We start from the raw sequence: 16,599 nt of genomic DNA, 5'->3' as shown, positions 1-16,599 counted from the left end.
CACCACTTTGTGTCATGTACCAGTACCACAGGCAGCAAAACGGCCCAAAAGCATGATTCTACCACCACCATGCTTGACAACTGGTACAGTGTTCTTTGAAAGCCTCACATTTACTCCTCTAACCAAAAAGCTCAGTCTTTTCTCCTGAAGGCGTTTGGCTTGTGTGGGCAGCCGAGTCGAGCTTGAAGATGATGATTTTGGAGTAGGGGCTTCTTTCTTGGTTGGCACCCTCTAATAACTCCTTGAGCTTCAGTGGCTCCTGGGTTGTTCCTGAACAACCAAACCAGCTTCCTCTCATCTGAGGATGGCAGTCCAGGTCTTCTTCCAGATCTTGGTAAAGTGGAGACATGAGCTCCACAATTTCAACAACTATTTAATTATCATATTTACTCAAGATTAATATAACTTTTTATCAAAAGCCCTGAATGTGGAACATTTGTCCTCAATAATCCTCCCTAGGGTGGATTTGAGTTGGACACATCCCTCATTAACACACCAGATCAGAGGTTTGCAGCGCTGCATACCTACCCACTCATTTTGGTCCAATGTCAGAAATTGTAAAGCAACTTGAACATTTAATCTTAAAGAACTGCGTTGCAGGTTTCCTGTCAGTGATAGATTATGTCTTCAGGTGTAGTTTTGAAGCAGTAACACACCTGAGAGTAAACCTGCAAAATCACCCTGTGATGCAGCTAGATGCAGGATGCATGACCCAGTCATGACTTAAACTTTTCTCCTTTGAGTTTTCTGTCCTTGTGCAGGTGATGATGATGATGATATCTTCCTCCTTTGTATTCAGGCCACGTGGACGCAATTACTGTGTCCCTGACCTACATATAAGATAAGCTGTGCAGGCAAACCTTTCAGTGAACATCTGATTTTTGGAGAAGTTCATCCTGACAGCAGGAAGGAGGAGGACGCAGCCAGCGTTTCACAAACCAAACACTAGTTTGTCTTTTTTGTCATAATTCAATTTATTTGTTTCAGTCAAAAGCACGTCAGTAGAGTGATTTGATTAGTTTAGAAAACTTACATTCATCTAAATGGAAAAATAGATCTCTCTTAGAATAAAGAATCAATCATTCAATAATCAGCATGACTGAAAAATAAAATAAAATAAAAACAACTCGTCTTCCCTTCACCGTAAACTTTGAAACACAGAAGATGACAGCGGTTCAGAAGCAGCAGATAAAGACAAACAGCAAATTGTCAGGTCCTTCATCGCCCTATCACTCGGATTTTCAGTCACATCGACCTACAGAGGAAAACTGGTCTGACTCTCCATGTATGGGCTCAAATTGTGATCATAAATATTTTGTACATACTTTGTATGACAGCCAAACCCATCTGTTCTCTGATTGGATTGTTAAATTTGTGATTGACGTGACATTGGCCAATCAGATGAAAGGAAGAAAAATGGGGTCAAAATTCGTACTTGTAACTTGAAACTTGAGTGCAGAGTTTCACACGTATTTTTTAGCTAAGCCCACACACAAATCTTTTTTACACAAACACAAATTCTTTTTACACATACAAATCCTGATTTATAAGTACAAAATATTTATGACCACAATTTGAGCCCATATCCATGGTTTCCCCCACACAGATCAGAGATCGGTCAATAAGATTATTCAGCAGACTTGATGTCAGCACGTGTCAGAGCTAATCCATTTCTCGCATATTTTTAATTTTCATAATAAAATATTTTCATCGGTGTCTCTAAATGTGTCCAAAAAAACAAATGAGCATTTCTTCAGTTGACCCAAAAGCAGCAAGTTAACTGCACTGCCACACTTAAACCACCGGGGGGCAGCACAATCAAGGCACACTACCACAGGACATAAAACAATTGACTGCACTGAAAAAAAAATTAAAAATAAAAGATGTAAGTGCTCTAATGGACTCTGCATTAGAAAAAAAAAATTAAATGTTACATAATGTTTGCTTTTTCAGACAGAGCAGAAAACCTGCTGCTGCTTAAGAGCAGGTTTATTTTTCTTCTAAATTTAGTCAAATTTCCAGATAATTGAACATCATCATAGCAGGTTGATCCTGCTTCATCCCCCAGCTGGACCGAGCAGGTTTCCAGCACGATTGCACAAACTTAAATTAGGGCCCGTGATTCACTTATACTATGGAAGCACAACCTCGACGTCCCACGAAGGCTTTAACGTGGCGTTGGCAACAAGCGTACATTGTGCAAAAAACACGGAAGAGGGAACAAATTTTGGTCTCTAACGATTGAGCCTTTGCAGATTCAAACAGTCGTTGGCGTGTTGAATAAAACATGGAAACATCAGCATGTTTACTGCGACTCTGTAGGCACATCGAAGCTCCACAACTTTCCTTCGTATGTGGACTTAAAGATCACCGTCGCCTCTCCCCTCCCTCATTTTACTGCTCAGCTTGAAGTGAAACACGTCCTCCTCTGACTCACTGCATCTGGACAGTCTACTAATGTTCCCCAATGATTTCCCGGGGTGAGGGGGAAGGAACACAACACCGCCCACCTCATGCAGCATTTAACAAGTCAATATCTCCCCCTTCTCCTCCTCCATGTCCACTCCCTCACACTCTGTGTAACCAGCTCCACCCAAAACCCCTGTTTAAGGCTCCTCAGTGTTCACAAACATTTTGAAATCTGCAGCCATTTTTCTGTGATTTAAAGCTCAATGCTAAGGACACCTCGGTGATGATAAATCTGCCACTGTGTGTGCGCGCTGTGACTGCTCTGCAGTGGCACCAAAAGCAACAAATAGATGGCTGAAAGCAGAAGAAGATGATGGGTGCTATGGTGAGAATGACGGGATGGCAGAGAGCGAGGCAAGGAAAAAAAAATACAAACTGAAGCATCACGTAAGTGAGGAGGAGCAGAGCCACAGCTGTTTGAGGGAGAAACTCCACCCGCGAGCACTTAAACACTTGCTGGAGGTGTAGTGGTTTTTCTAAACGGGCAAAGAGCTCTGCAGCTTTTAAGGTCCGGCATGCAGCACGACGACACGGCTGAGGGAGTTTTGTTTGTTGCGAGTGTAAAAACAAATCGGGCTTAATCAGAATTCACATCCACACAAAATGTGCCTGTGAACATTTTTCACTGGAGCGGTTTCATCCTGCGAAACCAAAAAAAACAGACACAAAAACTGAAAACTGTCGCAAGTGAAGATGGAAGCGCAGCAATCGCCTCGCAGATTTCACACCCTGTTTATGTCAACAAAACCTCTAACGAATTTTCCTCCTCTGATGTTTTCCTGCCGCTTTATGAAAATCTCGTGCCAAAAGAAAGTCTGAGTCACGAGGGAAATATGAACGTGAAAACGGTGCCAAAGCTGTGTGAGATTTCTGTGGGTGTGACCGCTTGTTTACTGTGTTTTAAGGTGGATTGCTTCTTTACATTCACTCTCACCCGTCGCCATCAGTGACCCCAACTCTAACCCGTGATTCACTTAAACGATGGAATACATATTCGTATTTGTAATCTATTAAATTTGGCAATCAGGGAACCTCTCTCGCCCAGACAAGTCTGGATCCACTGATGCCAGGCAGCAGCTTCCACAGCTGAAACTCAATTTCCCAACGTTCCAGTAGGACTTCTACTTAAATTTTGGTGTGATTCACTTGCTGAGGCCCACACAGCCTCTAGGCTGGATGAAGATATGTTGAACGCAATTCTGCTTGGACAAGTTAACGTGGCTGGTTTAAAAATCGGGAACTGGGGAGGCGCTACTGAATGTGTGAAATACCCTTTAGTGCTTTTAAGAAACAGGATCAAGTTAACGAGTTTAAGGCAACAATGAGAAACTCTTCAGAGAGCGAAACAACGTGACGGCCTCTGATCAGAAACCAGGAACGCTGGTGCAGGAGCGCCCCACGAAGCTCTGATACATGATAAAATAAATATAAATAAATTAAATATAAATACTTATATCTAATGATTATTTATACAATGTGCTTAGCTGCGGTTCACTTTAAGATACCATGAAGAAACAGACGTTTTCCTGCCTTGGCGTCGCCCGTGACACAGACGAGCACCTTCCCTCCTGAAGGTCAGGTCCATAAAGGCTTTCATTTACGAGTTTCAGCCTCTCTCACACAAACAGACACAAACACGCTGCACTGCAGAGGAGTGTAAAGGCCAGAGAAAACTAATCCCCCGTCGTTGCATAAGATGCTGTAATTCTGGCTGATGTGTTTGCTGCGACGCAGACAAACGTCGCTGTCCGTGCAGCCGCGATGAAACGAGACGCCGGGAAAAAGATGGTGATGGATTTTCGTTCTCCGGAGGCTGAACGTTTGATGAATGGATGATGAAACGTGTGGGTCTTTATGTGTTTGTGTTTTAGCTCAAATGAGGCAGGACTGCCGTCAGTTCACACAGTCATGGCTTCGGAGTGTTCAGTATTAAATTAACAGTCACATTAAATAATCAGAATTAAAAACCTAATGATGCTTAATACTTTTAAATGAAATCTTTTCACAATAACAGCCTGTTACATCAGATCTTTTTGAATTGTTTGTGCTGCTAAATTAATGTTTATTTCCTCTTTTTTCAAATGTTGTAAAACAAAACAAAAACCATTAAAGAAACATATTCACAGACTTCAGGAAATGAGGAAAAACTGAGCTGAACACTCAGTTTGAGACATTTGTTTCTCTACTCTTGAATCTTTCTGATGTCGTCGAGCAGTTTTAAGGGAAGGGAAGCTAACTGTGAATAATAAAAAGGTCAGTTTTGGCTGTTCCCAAATTTCACACAGGGCTTTACGCATGTTTAGAGATTTGTGTCTCTTCCTGTTATTAGAACTGGGGCGTGTAAACCACTACACTGTGGAGCCACTGATGTTACTCTAGTATGGAGCTTGAAATGAGCCAATTGCATCAACTTTGAACGGACTCAGTTTGTGTTGATTTACAGGTCAAAATATCTGTACTAAAATCTCTTATTGTGAAAAGAATGTTTAATAATAAAACCTAAGCTTGAAAAAAAGTCATTTTTAGTGTAATTGATGGCATTATTTGGAGTTTGTTTCATTATTTGTCTAATACTGAAGGAGGCTTGAATCCGCTGCTTTGCTCCTGCAGCTGCACAGCTCCTGATGCGACAGGTGAAACACATTTATTGTTAAACGCCGTCACAGAGCAGAGATGAAAGCGGGCAGTCGAGATTGTTCAGTCTCATCCAGTGATTAACCTCGACAGGCCTCTGTGCACCTCGGCCTGTACTGGGCCGTACTCCACCACCTCTCCGTCTACTGTAATTATTCCTTTGGGCGAGTACGGCTCCAGCCTGAGCGCCCGCACCTTAGTGTACACCAGATGTTGGCAGTTAGTAGTCAGATGTGCACCCTTCTCCATAGCTAGGAACAGCCTCAGCAGCGCGGTGGGCGATATCCCCGCTCTAACGTAAAAAAGATGAATGACGCCGTCGTCCGGGGTGGCCTCTGGTGCCGCCAGGAGATCCTCCGCCAGGTGGGATTGGTACATGGCCAGCATGAGGACAAAGTCTTCCTCCGGCACCACCACCCAGTCGTCGGGCAGCGGCTGATCCAGAGGTGGCAGCAGGGAATCGTGTGGGCCGGGGAGGGCTTTGGTGACGCTTCGGGAAGGCGTGCTCTCCACCCGCCTCACTTTGAGGGAGTTGTTGGAGTGGCAGGAGTTGTGGAAGGAGGAGTCTCTTACAGCAGGTAGTGTCACGGGGGGGACCCGATCCTTGCAGAGCATTGTGTTACTCCTCAAAGCCTCCTCGCTGTTGTGGTCCTTGGTGGCGGGCAGGTAAGCCAGCCTGCCCTTATAGACACGGAGAGAGGCCAGCCGCACCAGCGTGCCAATGGTGAAGCGGACGGCGCCAAAGTGACGGTACTTCTCGCTCTCTATATCGACGTCCGCTACAAAGCCCCAGGCCAGAGACAGGAAGGAGAAGAGACGGGGGCTGGAGCAGAGATGGACGGAGACCATATCCATGTGGGACACCAGACCTTTGCAGAGCAGGAAGCCACAGCTGACCAGGAGCTCCTCGCTGGTCACAGGAGAGGCTCTGCAGGAGGAGAGGGGACATTTGAACACTTCATGGCAGCTCCTGCTTTCAGACACGACCACAGTTAGGCTGAAACAACCACATGAATAAATTATAAGTGATTTGCAAGTAAATTATTTAGGATGTATTGTGGTGATTAATTAATGTCGTTGTTAACTGTACATCTTCAGCTGTTGGATAAATGTGATTTTTAAAAATAACAACTCACAACAATATATCAGTTAATCAAGAAAGCAGTGTGCATATTATTAAATAATCAGAATATTCAGCCTTAAAGTAAATATACGACAAGATTTTGAAACGTTGACATGTAAATATGCAAGTTAGACATTTAAAAACCCAAAGACCACTTATATTTATTTTATTGCTACAGCTTAATTTAGAAATCACCTCTACAGGCCACATTCTCCTTGTGTTTTTTGTTCTGTACAAGCACATTTATGCATTTCCTGCTGCACACTCAGTCACATGGGAGGGGAGCAGGTTTAAGGGTTCAGCATTTTGCCCAAGGACACGTCAACATGCAAACTGTGGAGGTGGAGATCTCCTCCACAGACTTACTGCGAAATGACCTGCTCTACCTCCTGATCCACAATCCAAGCTTTATTTATAAAAAGAGAAACATCCACCTCAGAACAGCTTCCATTCTGGTTCCATTTAATCATTATTTGCAATGAAATCTATTTAAATGTGAGCGACGGGCTTTTGTAATGTAAAGCAGAGGCGTCTGATCCAAACTGGAAACATATCTAGACCCTCAACTAAACTAAAGCTGATTTTCAGTGTTGATTTATGTTTCAGTTCATAAAATATCAACAACAAATCATTTGAGACTCTGCAGACAGAGTTTCCCCTCATCAGTCTGGCAGGAGGAGGCAGTTAAAAAAATCTGGTTTCAAACACAAGATAAAGACACCAAAATATAACAGAAAGGCTCCTTCTGTATTTTTAGGAAGTGGGTCAAGGCATCCTTGTGTTTTTGTAAGTGAACTTTAAAAAGTGGCGTTATACAATACAGGGCTAACAGTGACCTTGTTGTGCTATCTGAAATCACTGAGGTGGGGGAGAGAAGAGGTGGAGCCCCTACAAAGCTCAGAGGGTGGGGGTGTAGGCGAAGGACAGTGTGGGCCTTCAGATAACAAAGACGACCCCATCTGGGAGAACGGATACAGAGGTGGAAGGTCACGTTAACACGCACCCACAGATTTGCTGGCTGTTACAGCCAACGGCCAATTACAGCGAGGAATGGACGTCTCAGCGGAGCTCAGATATCTCCATATTCAACATCCTGAATTTATTCATCAGTCTAGCTTTCCAAACAAACTCATCTACATTTTCACAGCTCTGTTACTGTATAATCACGCTCTGGTAAAAAGGTCAAGAAATAATCTGATTATAAGGCGATTTCCAGCTCATCCTGCTTTGCCTCTCAGTTTTATGTGTTAAAGGTATTAATTCAATTTATAGAGCACCGAACCACAACATGATTTATAGACGTGCTCTTGGATTGTTTGGGGTAATAAAGAGCAAAGAAATAAACCTTTGTGAGCAGCGTGCAACTGTGTGCAGATTTCAGCAACATTTACTTTCAGAGAGATAGTTCTGTCAATGTCAGAAGAAAGAGCAAGACGCGATCAGAGAGCAGCAGGATGCTGTTTGTGGCATAAAAATGTCAAACATTTAGCAACATGTTAGCAACAATGAGGTGAAATAAAGCAGGTTAACAAGAGAGATTCAAATACCCAAAATGAAAAACTGAATGCCTACCCAACGAACAAATATTGAATAGTCAAATATTTGGCCAATCATGGTACACGATCTTAAGTTTAGTGATTTACCTAACAAAAGAAAGCTCACCGGTTTGATCCCAGGAGGAGACACAAATCCCTTTGGGGTTGCGCCAGAAAGGCCATCTGATGTCAAAAAACAAAAACAGAACATGTGGAGCTACCTGCCTACCTTGTGAATAGGGAACCAGCCAAAAGTAGCTCTTCATTGTACAATACCTTAAAGTATAGAGTAAGTGCACAGCAACAATGTGGAGGAGAAGCTCGGTGTTAACAGAAAAAAGCTTCAGATGGAGGCTCAAGAACGGCAGCCATCTTCCTTTGACTGATGTCCACCGATGAAAAGCAAAGTGTCTTAAAGGTGTTTAGCACATAAGTCATCGCTTGAGTTTAATCTGAGAACTACTGTTTCTGTGGTGTCGTGCGCAGCCGTATTCACTGTGTGTGAAGTGGACAGGAACATGAATGAGAACAGAGGGGGTCCCAGTATGCAGCCTTGAGGAACACCGAGGTTAAACTGCATTTATTGTCCACATTTCAATGCACTAATTTCTCTCCTATATTAAACATGCAGTGACATTAACTATAACACACACTCTTCTGCTCACTGATGATGCATCAAGGTCTATTTGTGGGTCTCACTCATGGATAAGAACATATAAAAATGACCTCCTGGATCACTTGACCTGTGTAAACATTTTCTAATTGCTTTAGGTTCTCAATCACTAGTTTAAAATCTCATTGATTACAACTAATAGATTAGATTAGAGTCCAAAAGAAGGATAAAAGTACAACTGCACTAAAAATGTGCTTTATCCTCTTAGACTTTGACTTACATATTTATTCACATTTTACAACACAAACATCCCACTGTATTCAACAACTAACTCATCAGGAAAGTGTGAAATTAAGTCATGGATAGAGGGAGCCAATGGGCCGTTTTCCATATCTATCCATCTTTTATTTACAGTCAGTAGGTCTGAATGTTAGTGTAGCTCACTGAAGTGGTTGGTCTCTTTCAAACTGGAATAATGGTGGTAGCTTTGAAGCATTGGGAGACTACAGCCTGTGACAGACACATATTGAAGCTGCTGGTGTTAGTTAAGCGGCGAAGCCTTGCTGCACCCATCCAGGACTCCTGTCAGGGCCTGCCGCTTCCGCGGAGTCTTCTGTCATGTGTCCACAGCATCAGTGGTGCGCCTGGCGCTGTGGGCTTTGCTCTCTGTCATTTCCTTGTTATTCCTGTCTGAGTGGGCAATAAATCTGTTGCTCTCCTGATGGGATGACGGATGTGGTGGGGGTGGTACCGTTGTGACAAGCGATATAGAACTGTATGGCTTGCCATTGATGGTTGGATGACGTTGTAGCTCCTGCTCAGAAGCAAATTAGACCCTCAGCCAGCAAACCTGCACACTGCCAGTGTTTTGCATAACACCAAATACATTCTAGCTGTCGCTCGTTTGATCCACGTAGCCTCGGTGAACCCGACATTCAGCTGGGAATAATACCAAATACAATCTGGCCAGGGCTACTGCAGGACAGAGAGGGAGAGATTTTCTGGATGCCCCGGGACTGTGAGAGGAGAGTAAACAATGCAGAATCTGGTCCCTTCCTCCCATTGTTGCTGCCGCTCTCACTGGAAGACTATTGTTTGAGATGAGAAGCTGATTGGCAGATGAAAGAATAAACCACCAGTGAGAGGTGTTTTCTTCAGTTTGACTATATTCACTTTAACTTTTATTCAGTCTGGAATCCCCCCCCATTATTATTTTTTTAAATCCAAGACAGCAGGACAAAAAACTGCTTGACTACAAAAAACACCCGCCGAAAAAAACAACACTTGAGTGAAAAATTATTTAATTAAATAAAACAGCGAGGCGCTCAGATAAAGCTCATGTGACCTACAAAAAAAGAAGCAGCTTGAAAAGGAAGCGCCTCAAAGCACTTAAACAAGCTTTTTTCCCCATTTCCCACATGGTGACTTTAGAGTATAAAGAGCAGAATATCTAAACACACAAATAGAAGCCACAGTTCAAAAGCTGTTTACATAGAGGGACGCAAATTTGTATAGAAATGGACCAAGAAGCCACATCTTTATGAAACAAACCAACCACCTGTAAGAAAATTAACTGCGTGTCACATGTTTTGGTACCAAACGAAGGGATGATTTAGGCACGTACACTCTCCAGTGGTGTGAGCTGCCTATTAGTGGAAATAAATACCAGTAAGAAGAACTGAGAACACCTGACACGAGCCACTTAAACAGAGATGCAAGTCCTTAACCAAGAAACAATTGTAGGCAATGGCTGTTGGAGACCAACTGCAAGTAGCTACAGTGACCAACTGGTCAACTTAACCAGCAACACCCTGAGGGCAACATGTTGCAATCAATCAATCAGTCTGTGTTGATTTGTGCAACTTGTCTGTAAAACATCTCTTTGCAATTGGGGCCTCGACTGGTTTGCAACTGGTTGCACTCTTGTTATATTCCTACATAAAATCAAGGCTGTGTTTGTTAATCATGTTTCAAATCTTCAAATCCAGTTGCTTTGAAGATGGCAACTGACTGCGAGTCGCCCATACCTGGTTCTTTCTTTGACTTGACCATTTAAAAGATTGTTGTCAAGACTGTTTCGTTCACTGCACACAAATGCAATAATTTGGACGTGCCCCAGTGTCCATCCACTGTTTTCTCTAATGTGACTGCAGCATCATGTTAAGATGCAACAGAAACGGCCGCACAAAGTGATGATTTGGCATCGTGCCCTGCTAAGAGTGACAGTCCTGTTTTATGCTTCTGGTAATTACAAGGAAGTATGAGTGCATAAAGAGTCCTGACACATCAAGAAGATGATTTAGGAGTCACTGGCCCAGCATATGAAGGCAATGAGTAAATTATGTCATGTAACCAATAAATGGTTCAGTATTTACTGCAAACTGGAAAAAAATACAACAAAAAACAAGGTATGCTTCTTCTTCTCATCATCATCATCATCATCATTATTATTGCACAGATAATTAAAAAAAGGAAAACATAACATCTGCTGCCACTGACCTTTTAAATAACAGCTTTTAATGTTAATATTTTATTCCAGATGTTTCCGTGTTATGATGTTATATTTATTGCATTTAACTGTTTGGTTGATGGTTGAGTGACTTCTGCTGATTGTAGCCCTCAGGGATCATTACGATGTCCTTGACCCCTGATGTACTGCAGGTTTCAGACTCAAACCGATGACACTGTACTTCATAAACAACGCCACTGGTCTTTTTCTTTTTAGACAGTAGTTAGTAACAGTTTATGCTACATGAACATTTACAGATAAACGTGGTCTGATACATATGCTGATATCAGCTGAGGACAGCTTTATTATTAGGTGATATGTGGTTAACTGATTTTTAAACTCCTCCCATCAACTGTGTTCTGAGTGTTTGAGTTTCCCACTAACTACAGACCAAACTGTGTCACTGCAGGGATAGTGTGTGATACGCGAGTAAGCTGCTTGTATGTATTTGTGTTATAATAAATGTCACTGCATGTATAGAGTAAACGAGTTCCTTTATCTTCTGTCCCTCTGACTTCTTCTTTCTGTCCTGTGTTCAGGCTGAATGATCTCCAAACAATAACCCATTTGAATGAGTCATGAATAATTAATTCAGATGAGAGGAGTGCATTTTACAACGAAAAGCACCAAAAGGAGTCAGGACCATGTGTGTCTGAGGTTCAGCTGTGCAAAAGATGCTGTATCTACAGCAACGCTGCACATAAATACGTCCTATTGATTTCTGTAACATGTCCACAACATTTTACAGAAAAAGCTGTTGTTATATGACTGATGAGAAACAGAAGGTTCAACAGGCCCCACTGAACCACACTTAAAGGGATCAGAGCCACGATTCAGAGTCCTTGTCTGCAGATCTTTGTTCTTACGTGAGAATAAAAATAGACAGACCTCCTCCTGCTACAATCACTTGCTAAGAAAGTAATTACTAATGACAGCTACTGTTTGGTTGAAACTACACACCGCATGTGATTTAAATCACTTAACCACAGGTATTTGCATGCTGCTCGTGCAATGTTGTTGGTCAGGCTGGTATGTTCACAGACTGGCTGGACTGGTTTCGGTGGAGCTCTACACCAGGGGTTCATCATGAGAAACGAATCATTTTTTACTACCGATTAATCTGCTCATTAATTATTAGCGTAATTTTAAAATTGCAAAACCAAAAGATCTTTATTTTTAAGATGATGTTTTACTTTATCTATCCAACAGTCCAAAACTGGAAAAAAAAAGGTTCAAGGTTTTGAGGTTTCTACAGAGTGCTGATGACTGATTTGTGCATGTGTGTGCGTGCCTCACCCAGAGTAATGATGTATGGATGCAGCCAAGGCGTTGCCTGATCCACCAGGAAGGATACCCAGCGGTGTCTGGATGGCCTCCTCCCAATCTGGCCTCTCTAGCAGACCATTTATCACCTGACGCACACAGAAAATACAGCCTCAGTAAGGTGGCCTGAAAAATTTACTGTGTCAGCTAGCCAGTGACAGATATACACTGTATGGACCAAAGTACGGGGCCACCTGCACATCAAACCAGCAGGAGCTGGTGACCGTGGAAAGCCATGCAATTAAGATTTTGCGCTGATGTTAATGCAAGAGGAGGTTTGGAACTGTAAGGCTGAGGTTCTGTGGTCCCCACACACTTCCACTTTGCAATAATAGCACTTAGAGCTGATCATAGAATATTTAGGAGGGAAGAAATTTCATAAACTGACTTGCTGCAGCAGCGGTATCCTGTTACAGTCACACGCTTGACTTCAGTGAGCTCTTTAGAATGATTCTTTTCACAAGGTGTTTGATGAAAGCAGCTACATTCAGATATCAAGAGAAAGTGTGGCCCAATTTTGTCCATAGTTTACTTGCATTTACAATGTATTTTTTGCTGAAAGTACAGTAATGCAGGTTGTAAATATTGATATCATATCAACAGTTTATGATACTCTTAGAAACACCTGCAGTGCATGCAGCAGTGCAGCAGAGTCGAATGGCATCTGCACAGCAAGTTTCCAACCACCAATCCATCCATACACTTTTTTAACTGCTTGTCCAATTCAGGGTCGTGGGGGCCTAGAGCCTATCCCAGTTGTCATAGGAGAAAAGGAAGGGTACACCTGAGACATGATTCCAGTTTATCACAGGGTTAACATAAATTAATCACCAATCAACCGAATACGCACGTCTTTGGACCGTGGGAAGAAACCAAAGACCTGAACAAAATCCATGCAGGCAGGGGAGAAAACACAGAAAAGCTCCTGCTGGCTGAAATGTTCAAACTAGGAAACCTCTGTGTGGGCTGACAACGCTAACCAATGCTACACTGTGTTGCTGAAATTTCTAGCATTGTATATATTCTATGTAGCAAGTATTGTATGAAATACTGTGGTGGGGAGAAACAATAACCCATGATTTTTCCCATTTCAACTCTAACACGTCATTGTCATCAGCTCCAAAAGTCCGGTATTGGTCAGGCTCCAACAGTCAGCATCCAGCCTGGTAGCACAATCTTTTGTAGTACTGTGGAGTGCTAATATTCATGTGCTCACAGAGAGAATAGAAAACTAGTGTGTTTACGCCATTGTACTCACTCATTTTACCTTTTAGGAATGCAATTTTAACCATTTTAGACCGAAATAACCCAGGCAGAGCCTATGTACATTTAACCTAACACTGTCTGTGTGATGGATGACTGTGAGGTGAATTTGGTGGGTTGAGTAGCTGACTGCTGTTTCTACTGGCCTGCTCTTTTTTGATTGGCAGGCTACATTTTTAGTTATTTGTCTAATAAATGTCAGAAATTGCCCATGTCTTTAAAAAATGACCATACAATCAAAACATTTATGCCCAAAAATGCTGATTTCACATAATTTGCTTTTATGTAAAACGATGTAAAACATTATTTTTAATAGAATCTGGCCAAATGAAACATACTTGACTGTCATACATACAGTTTATAAAAAGTATATTTGAATAAATAAACAGCTGAGTTCATATATTCCAGCTGGATTGGTTTTGAGATTACAGTGGTGTTTTTGGTTATGAACATAGTGCACGTGTGTGTCTTTACCTCATACAGAAGTCCGTCTCCTGACATGATGACTAAAGCGTCCCACTGCGACAGGTCGGCCTCTTTCACCATCTCCCGAGCGTGATTCTGCCGCTCTGCAAGACAAACAGAGAAAATATGTAAAGTATGTTGACTCATGCAGGTTTGTCTTTCCTGGAAGAGAAATCTGAAAAGGGGGACACCTTCTCAAAATGTCAGCTTCATTCCTCCTCAGAGGAAGGTCATGGTTGGCCCTCAGAGGTGTAGCTACTTGTGTTACAGCTGAATAGCATAGCTGTGCGAGGACGGCCAAAAGACAGCAACATGACACAAACACGAACATCTGAGGCAGTCTGAGTAGATCCCTGCTCCTCCTGTAGTTTTAGTCTTCCTTCCCTTCAGTTTCCAAATTAAAGTATCACCGTGGGAGGGAAAGTTGATATATGCTCTTAAATGAAGCGCCTGTCACACCGCCAATTAGATTGAGAGAGCTAAATTACTCAGGACCACTCTGTCAAATTACTCCGAGAATGAATAATCTGATGCGCGTCTGTCGCTAATGGGCCAGCTGCTTGGAAGGTACAAGAGTAAACTTTTCTACTTTTTGGTGTTCATGATTAAAGCTTAGACTTTAAAATGAGGAGAAAAAATCCAGATGGGTACAAAGCAGGTACACGTGTACAAAAGTTCAGAAAAAGGGTGACAAATCCCCCCAAAAACTAATTATTGTGGACATACCAACAAACCACAACATCAAAACCACGAGTATTTAGAAGGTTTTGTGTTTGTAAGGCTGTCACACGTGTAGGGCTGTGCGACATGACCAAAATCTCATATCCCGATATAAGAATTCTATCGTCCCGATAACGATATAAATCACAAAAATGTAACATTTTCTGTAAATTCTGTGAATCTCGGGCAGCTCGACTTGCGGGAAGTGTTTCCAGCTGCGCGTCATGTAGCTGGAGTCCAGTGTTTTAACCAATGTATGAAACTTTACATTTTTAGACATAAGTTGTAACGGCCACCGTTTTCTTTGTGAGTATTTATTAAATGGTAAATGGCCTGTATTTATATAGCGCTTTACTAGTCCCTAAGGACCCCAAAGCGCTTTACATATCCAGTCATTCACCCATTCACACACACATTCACACACTGGTGATGGCAAGCTACATTGTAGCCACAGCCACCCTGGGGCGCACTGACAGAGGCGAGGCTGCCGGACACTGGCGCCACCGGGCCCTCTGACCACCACCAGTAGGCAACGGGTGAAGTGTCTTGCCCAAGGACACAACGACAGAGACTGTCCAAGCCGGGGCTCGAACCGGCAACCTTCCGATTACAAGGCGAACTCCCAACTCTTGAGCCACGATTGCCCACATTACATATTACACAGCGTGCTGCGGGGAAAAGCCTGTCCTAACGTTTGAGTCTAAGGTCTATTTTTTAGCACCTGGTGGCTCTTTTTTTACTTCTCATCCGTAAATAATCTGCTCTTTCATGTGATTCAGTTTATTTTGAAAAGTCTCAACAGGATCTTGAGCATTATTGTGAAAGGTTTATGTGGAACATAAACAAGCGGACACGCGATGGTTTTACCATCGTTGTTGCTAACCACAACACATAAAAACAGGCGCTTGTCCGTCCTTAGTGTGGTTATATAAAATATAAGAGAAAGAGAGAACTTTAAGAAATTAACGATGGAAAAATATTGCCGTAAAAAGTTTATTTTGCGACACCACGAAACAAACGATAACGTAAAATAAAACATAGACGTTTTTATATCGTCATCCGATATATATCGTTATATCGAACAGCCCTACACACGCGTGTCACATCTGAACATTTTATTGCACAAGCCTCGTGAGTTTTCTTAATCAGGTTTTTGAATATTCCATTCATGTTTGTCTGCTCTTGTAGGAATCCTCTGTATCGCTCTTTCACTGTCAGAGTCTCCTTCTCAACAGTTTCAAGGTTAAAGGGCAGAAGAAGTGCTCTGAGGTGTAAAACACACACTCACACACACAGCAGCACCACTGGTTTGTGTTTCCGTGTTTCATATTTCTTATTTTTTCTTTACAAAGCAGCAATCATTCTCTCATTTGATTAGATAAGAAAAAAAATTAAGGTAACGATGAAGCATTTCAGTAAAGTTGGACTTTAGGTTGTTGAAATAATGGAATCACTGGATTTCTCACTGTATCCCCACTAAAAGTATCAAGTATTTAGACATTTAGTATTACATATTCAACATGGTGCTTATATTTCATACTTACAAAAGCTATTAAGAAGCTATTAAGAACAACTTTTTTTTTTTTTAATACCACCACGCACTGCTTTGTTGAAGATGGGTTTGGTTTTTTTTTTTTTAAATAGGAACACAGAAACCAGACACTGCTCTCATTCAGCAGCCTGTTAGTTATGCTAATACACTAATACGCCTCCAGTGCCGTTGCGAGCCAGTTTGGTCCTGGTGTCTTTTCGGACCAGACCACATTTTCACAGCTCTGAGAACCGATCATTACATACCATAAATAGCAGAACGTGAAATATGAAGAAATATGAAGTAATTCAATACTGGGTTACTTCTGTAAAAATGCCTAAAGTTCTGATTTTAATGCAAAGATACATGCAGATTCCATGCATTAATTAACCCAGCACACAGACACACATGCAC

The 16,599-nt window shown here is 42.1% G+C and overlaps 1 protein-coding gene across 1 annotated transcript in view; it reads right to left on the bottom strand.

Annotated features, from left to right (window-relative positions):
* Positions 1 to 1,973: 1,973 nt before the first annotated feature.
* The window catches only part of LOC146572863 (sphingosine kinase 1-like), a 42,884-nt gene continuing 28,258 nt past the window's right edge, over positions 1,974 to 16,599 (bottom strand). The window contains exons 3-5 of the mRNA XM_085277304.1: positions 13,944 to 14,038; positions 12,180 to 12,295; positions 1,974 to 6,031 (exon numbers count right to left, since the gene is read on the bottom strand). Coding sequence (XP_085133430.1) covers positions 5,173 to 6,031; positions 12,180 to 12,295; positions 13,944 to 14,038 — 1,070 coding nt within the window. The 3' untranslated portion in view covers positions 1,974 to 5,172. The remainder of the gene's footprint in view (positions 6,032 to 12,179; positions 12,296 to 13,943; positions 14,039 to 16,599) is intronic.

The sequence above is a fragment of the Mchenga conophoros genome, linkage group LG6 (assembly GCF_057382185.1).
Source record: "Mchenga conophoros isolate Kocher_MC1m ecotype Shallow Benthic linkage group LG6, M_conophoros_male_GT1.1, whole genome shotgun sequence".
Classification (NCBI taxonomy): domain Eukaryota; kingdom Metazoa; phylum Chordata; class Actinopteri; order Cichliformes; family Cichlidae; genus Mchenga; species Mchenga conophoros.
Note: the sequence above shows the minus strand (reverse complement) of the source record. Positions and strands in the feature narration are given on the sequence as shown.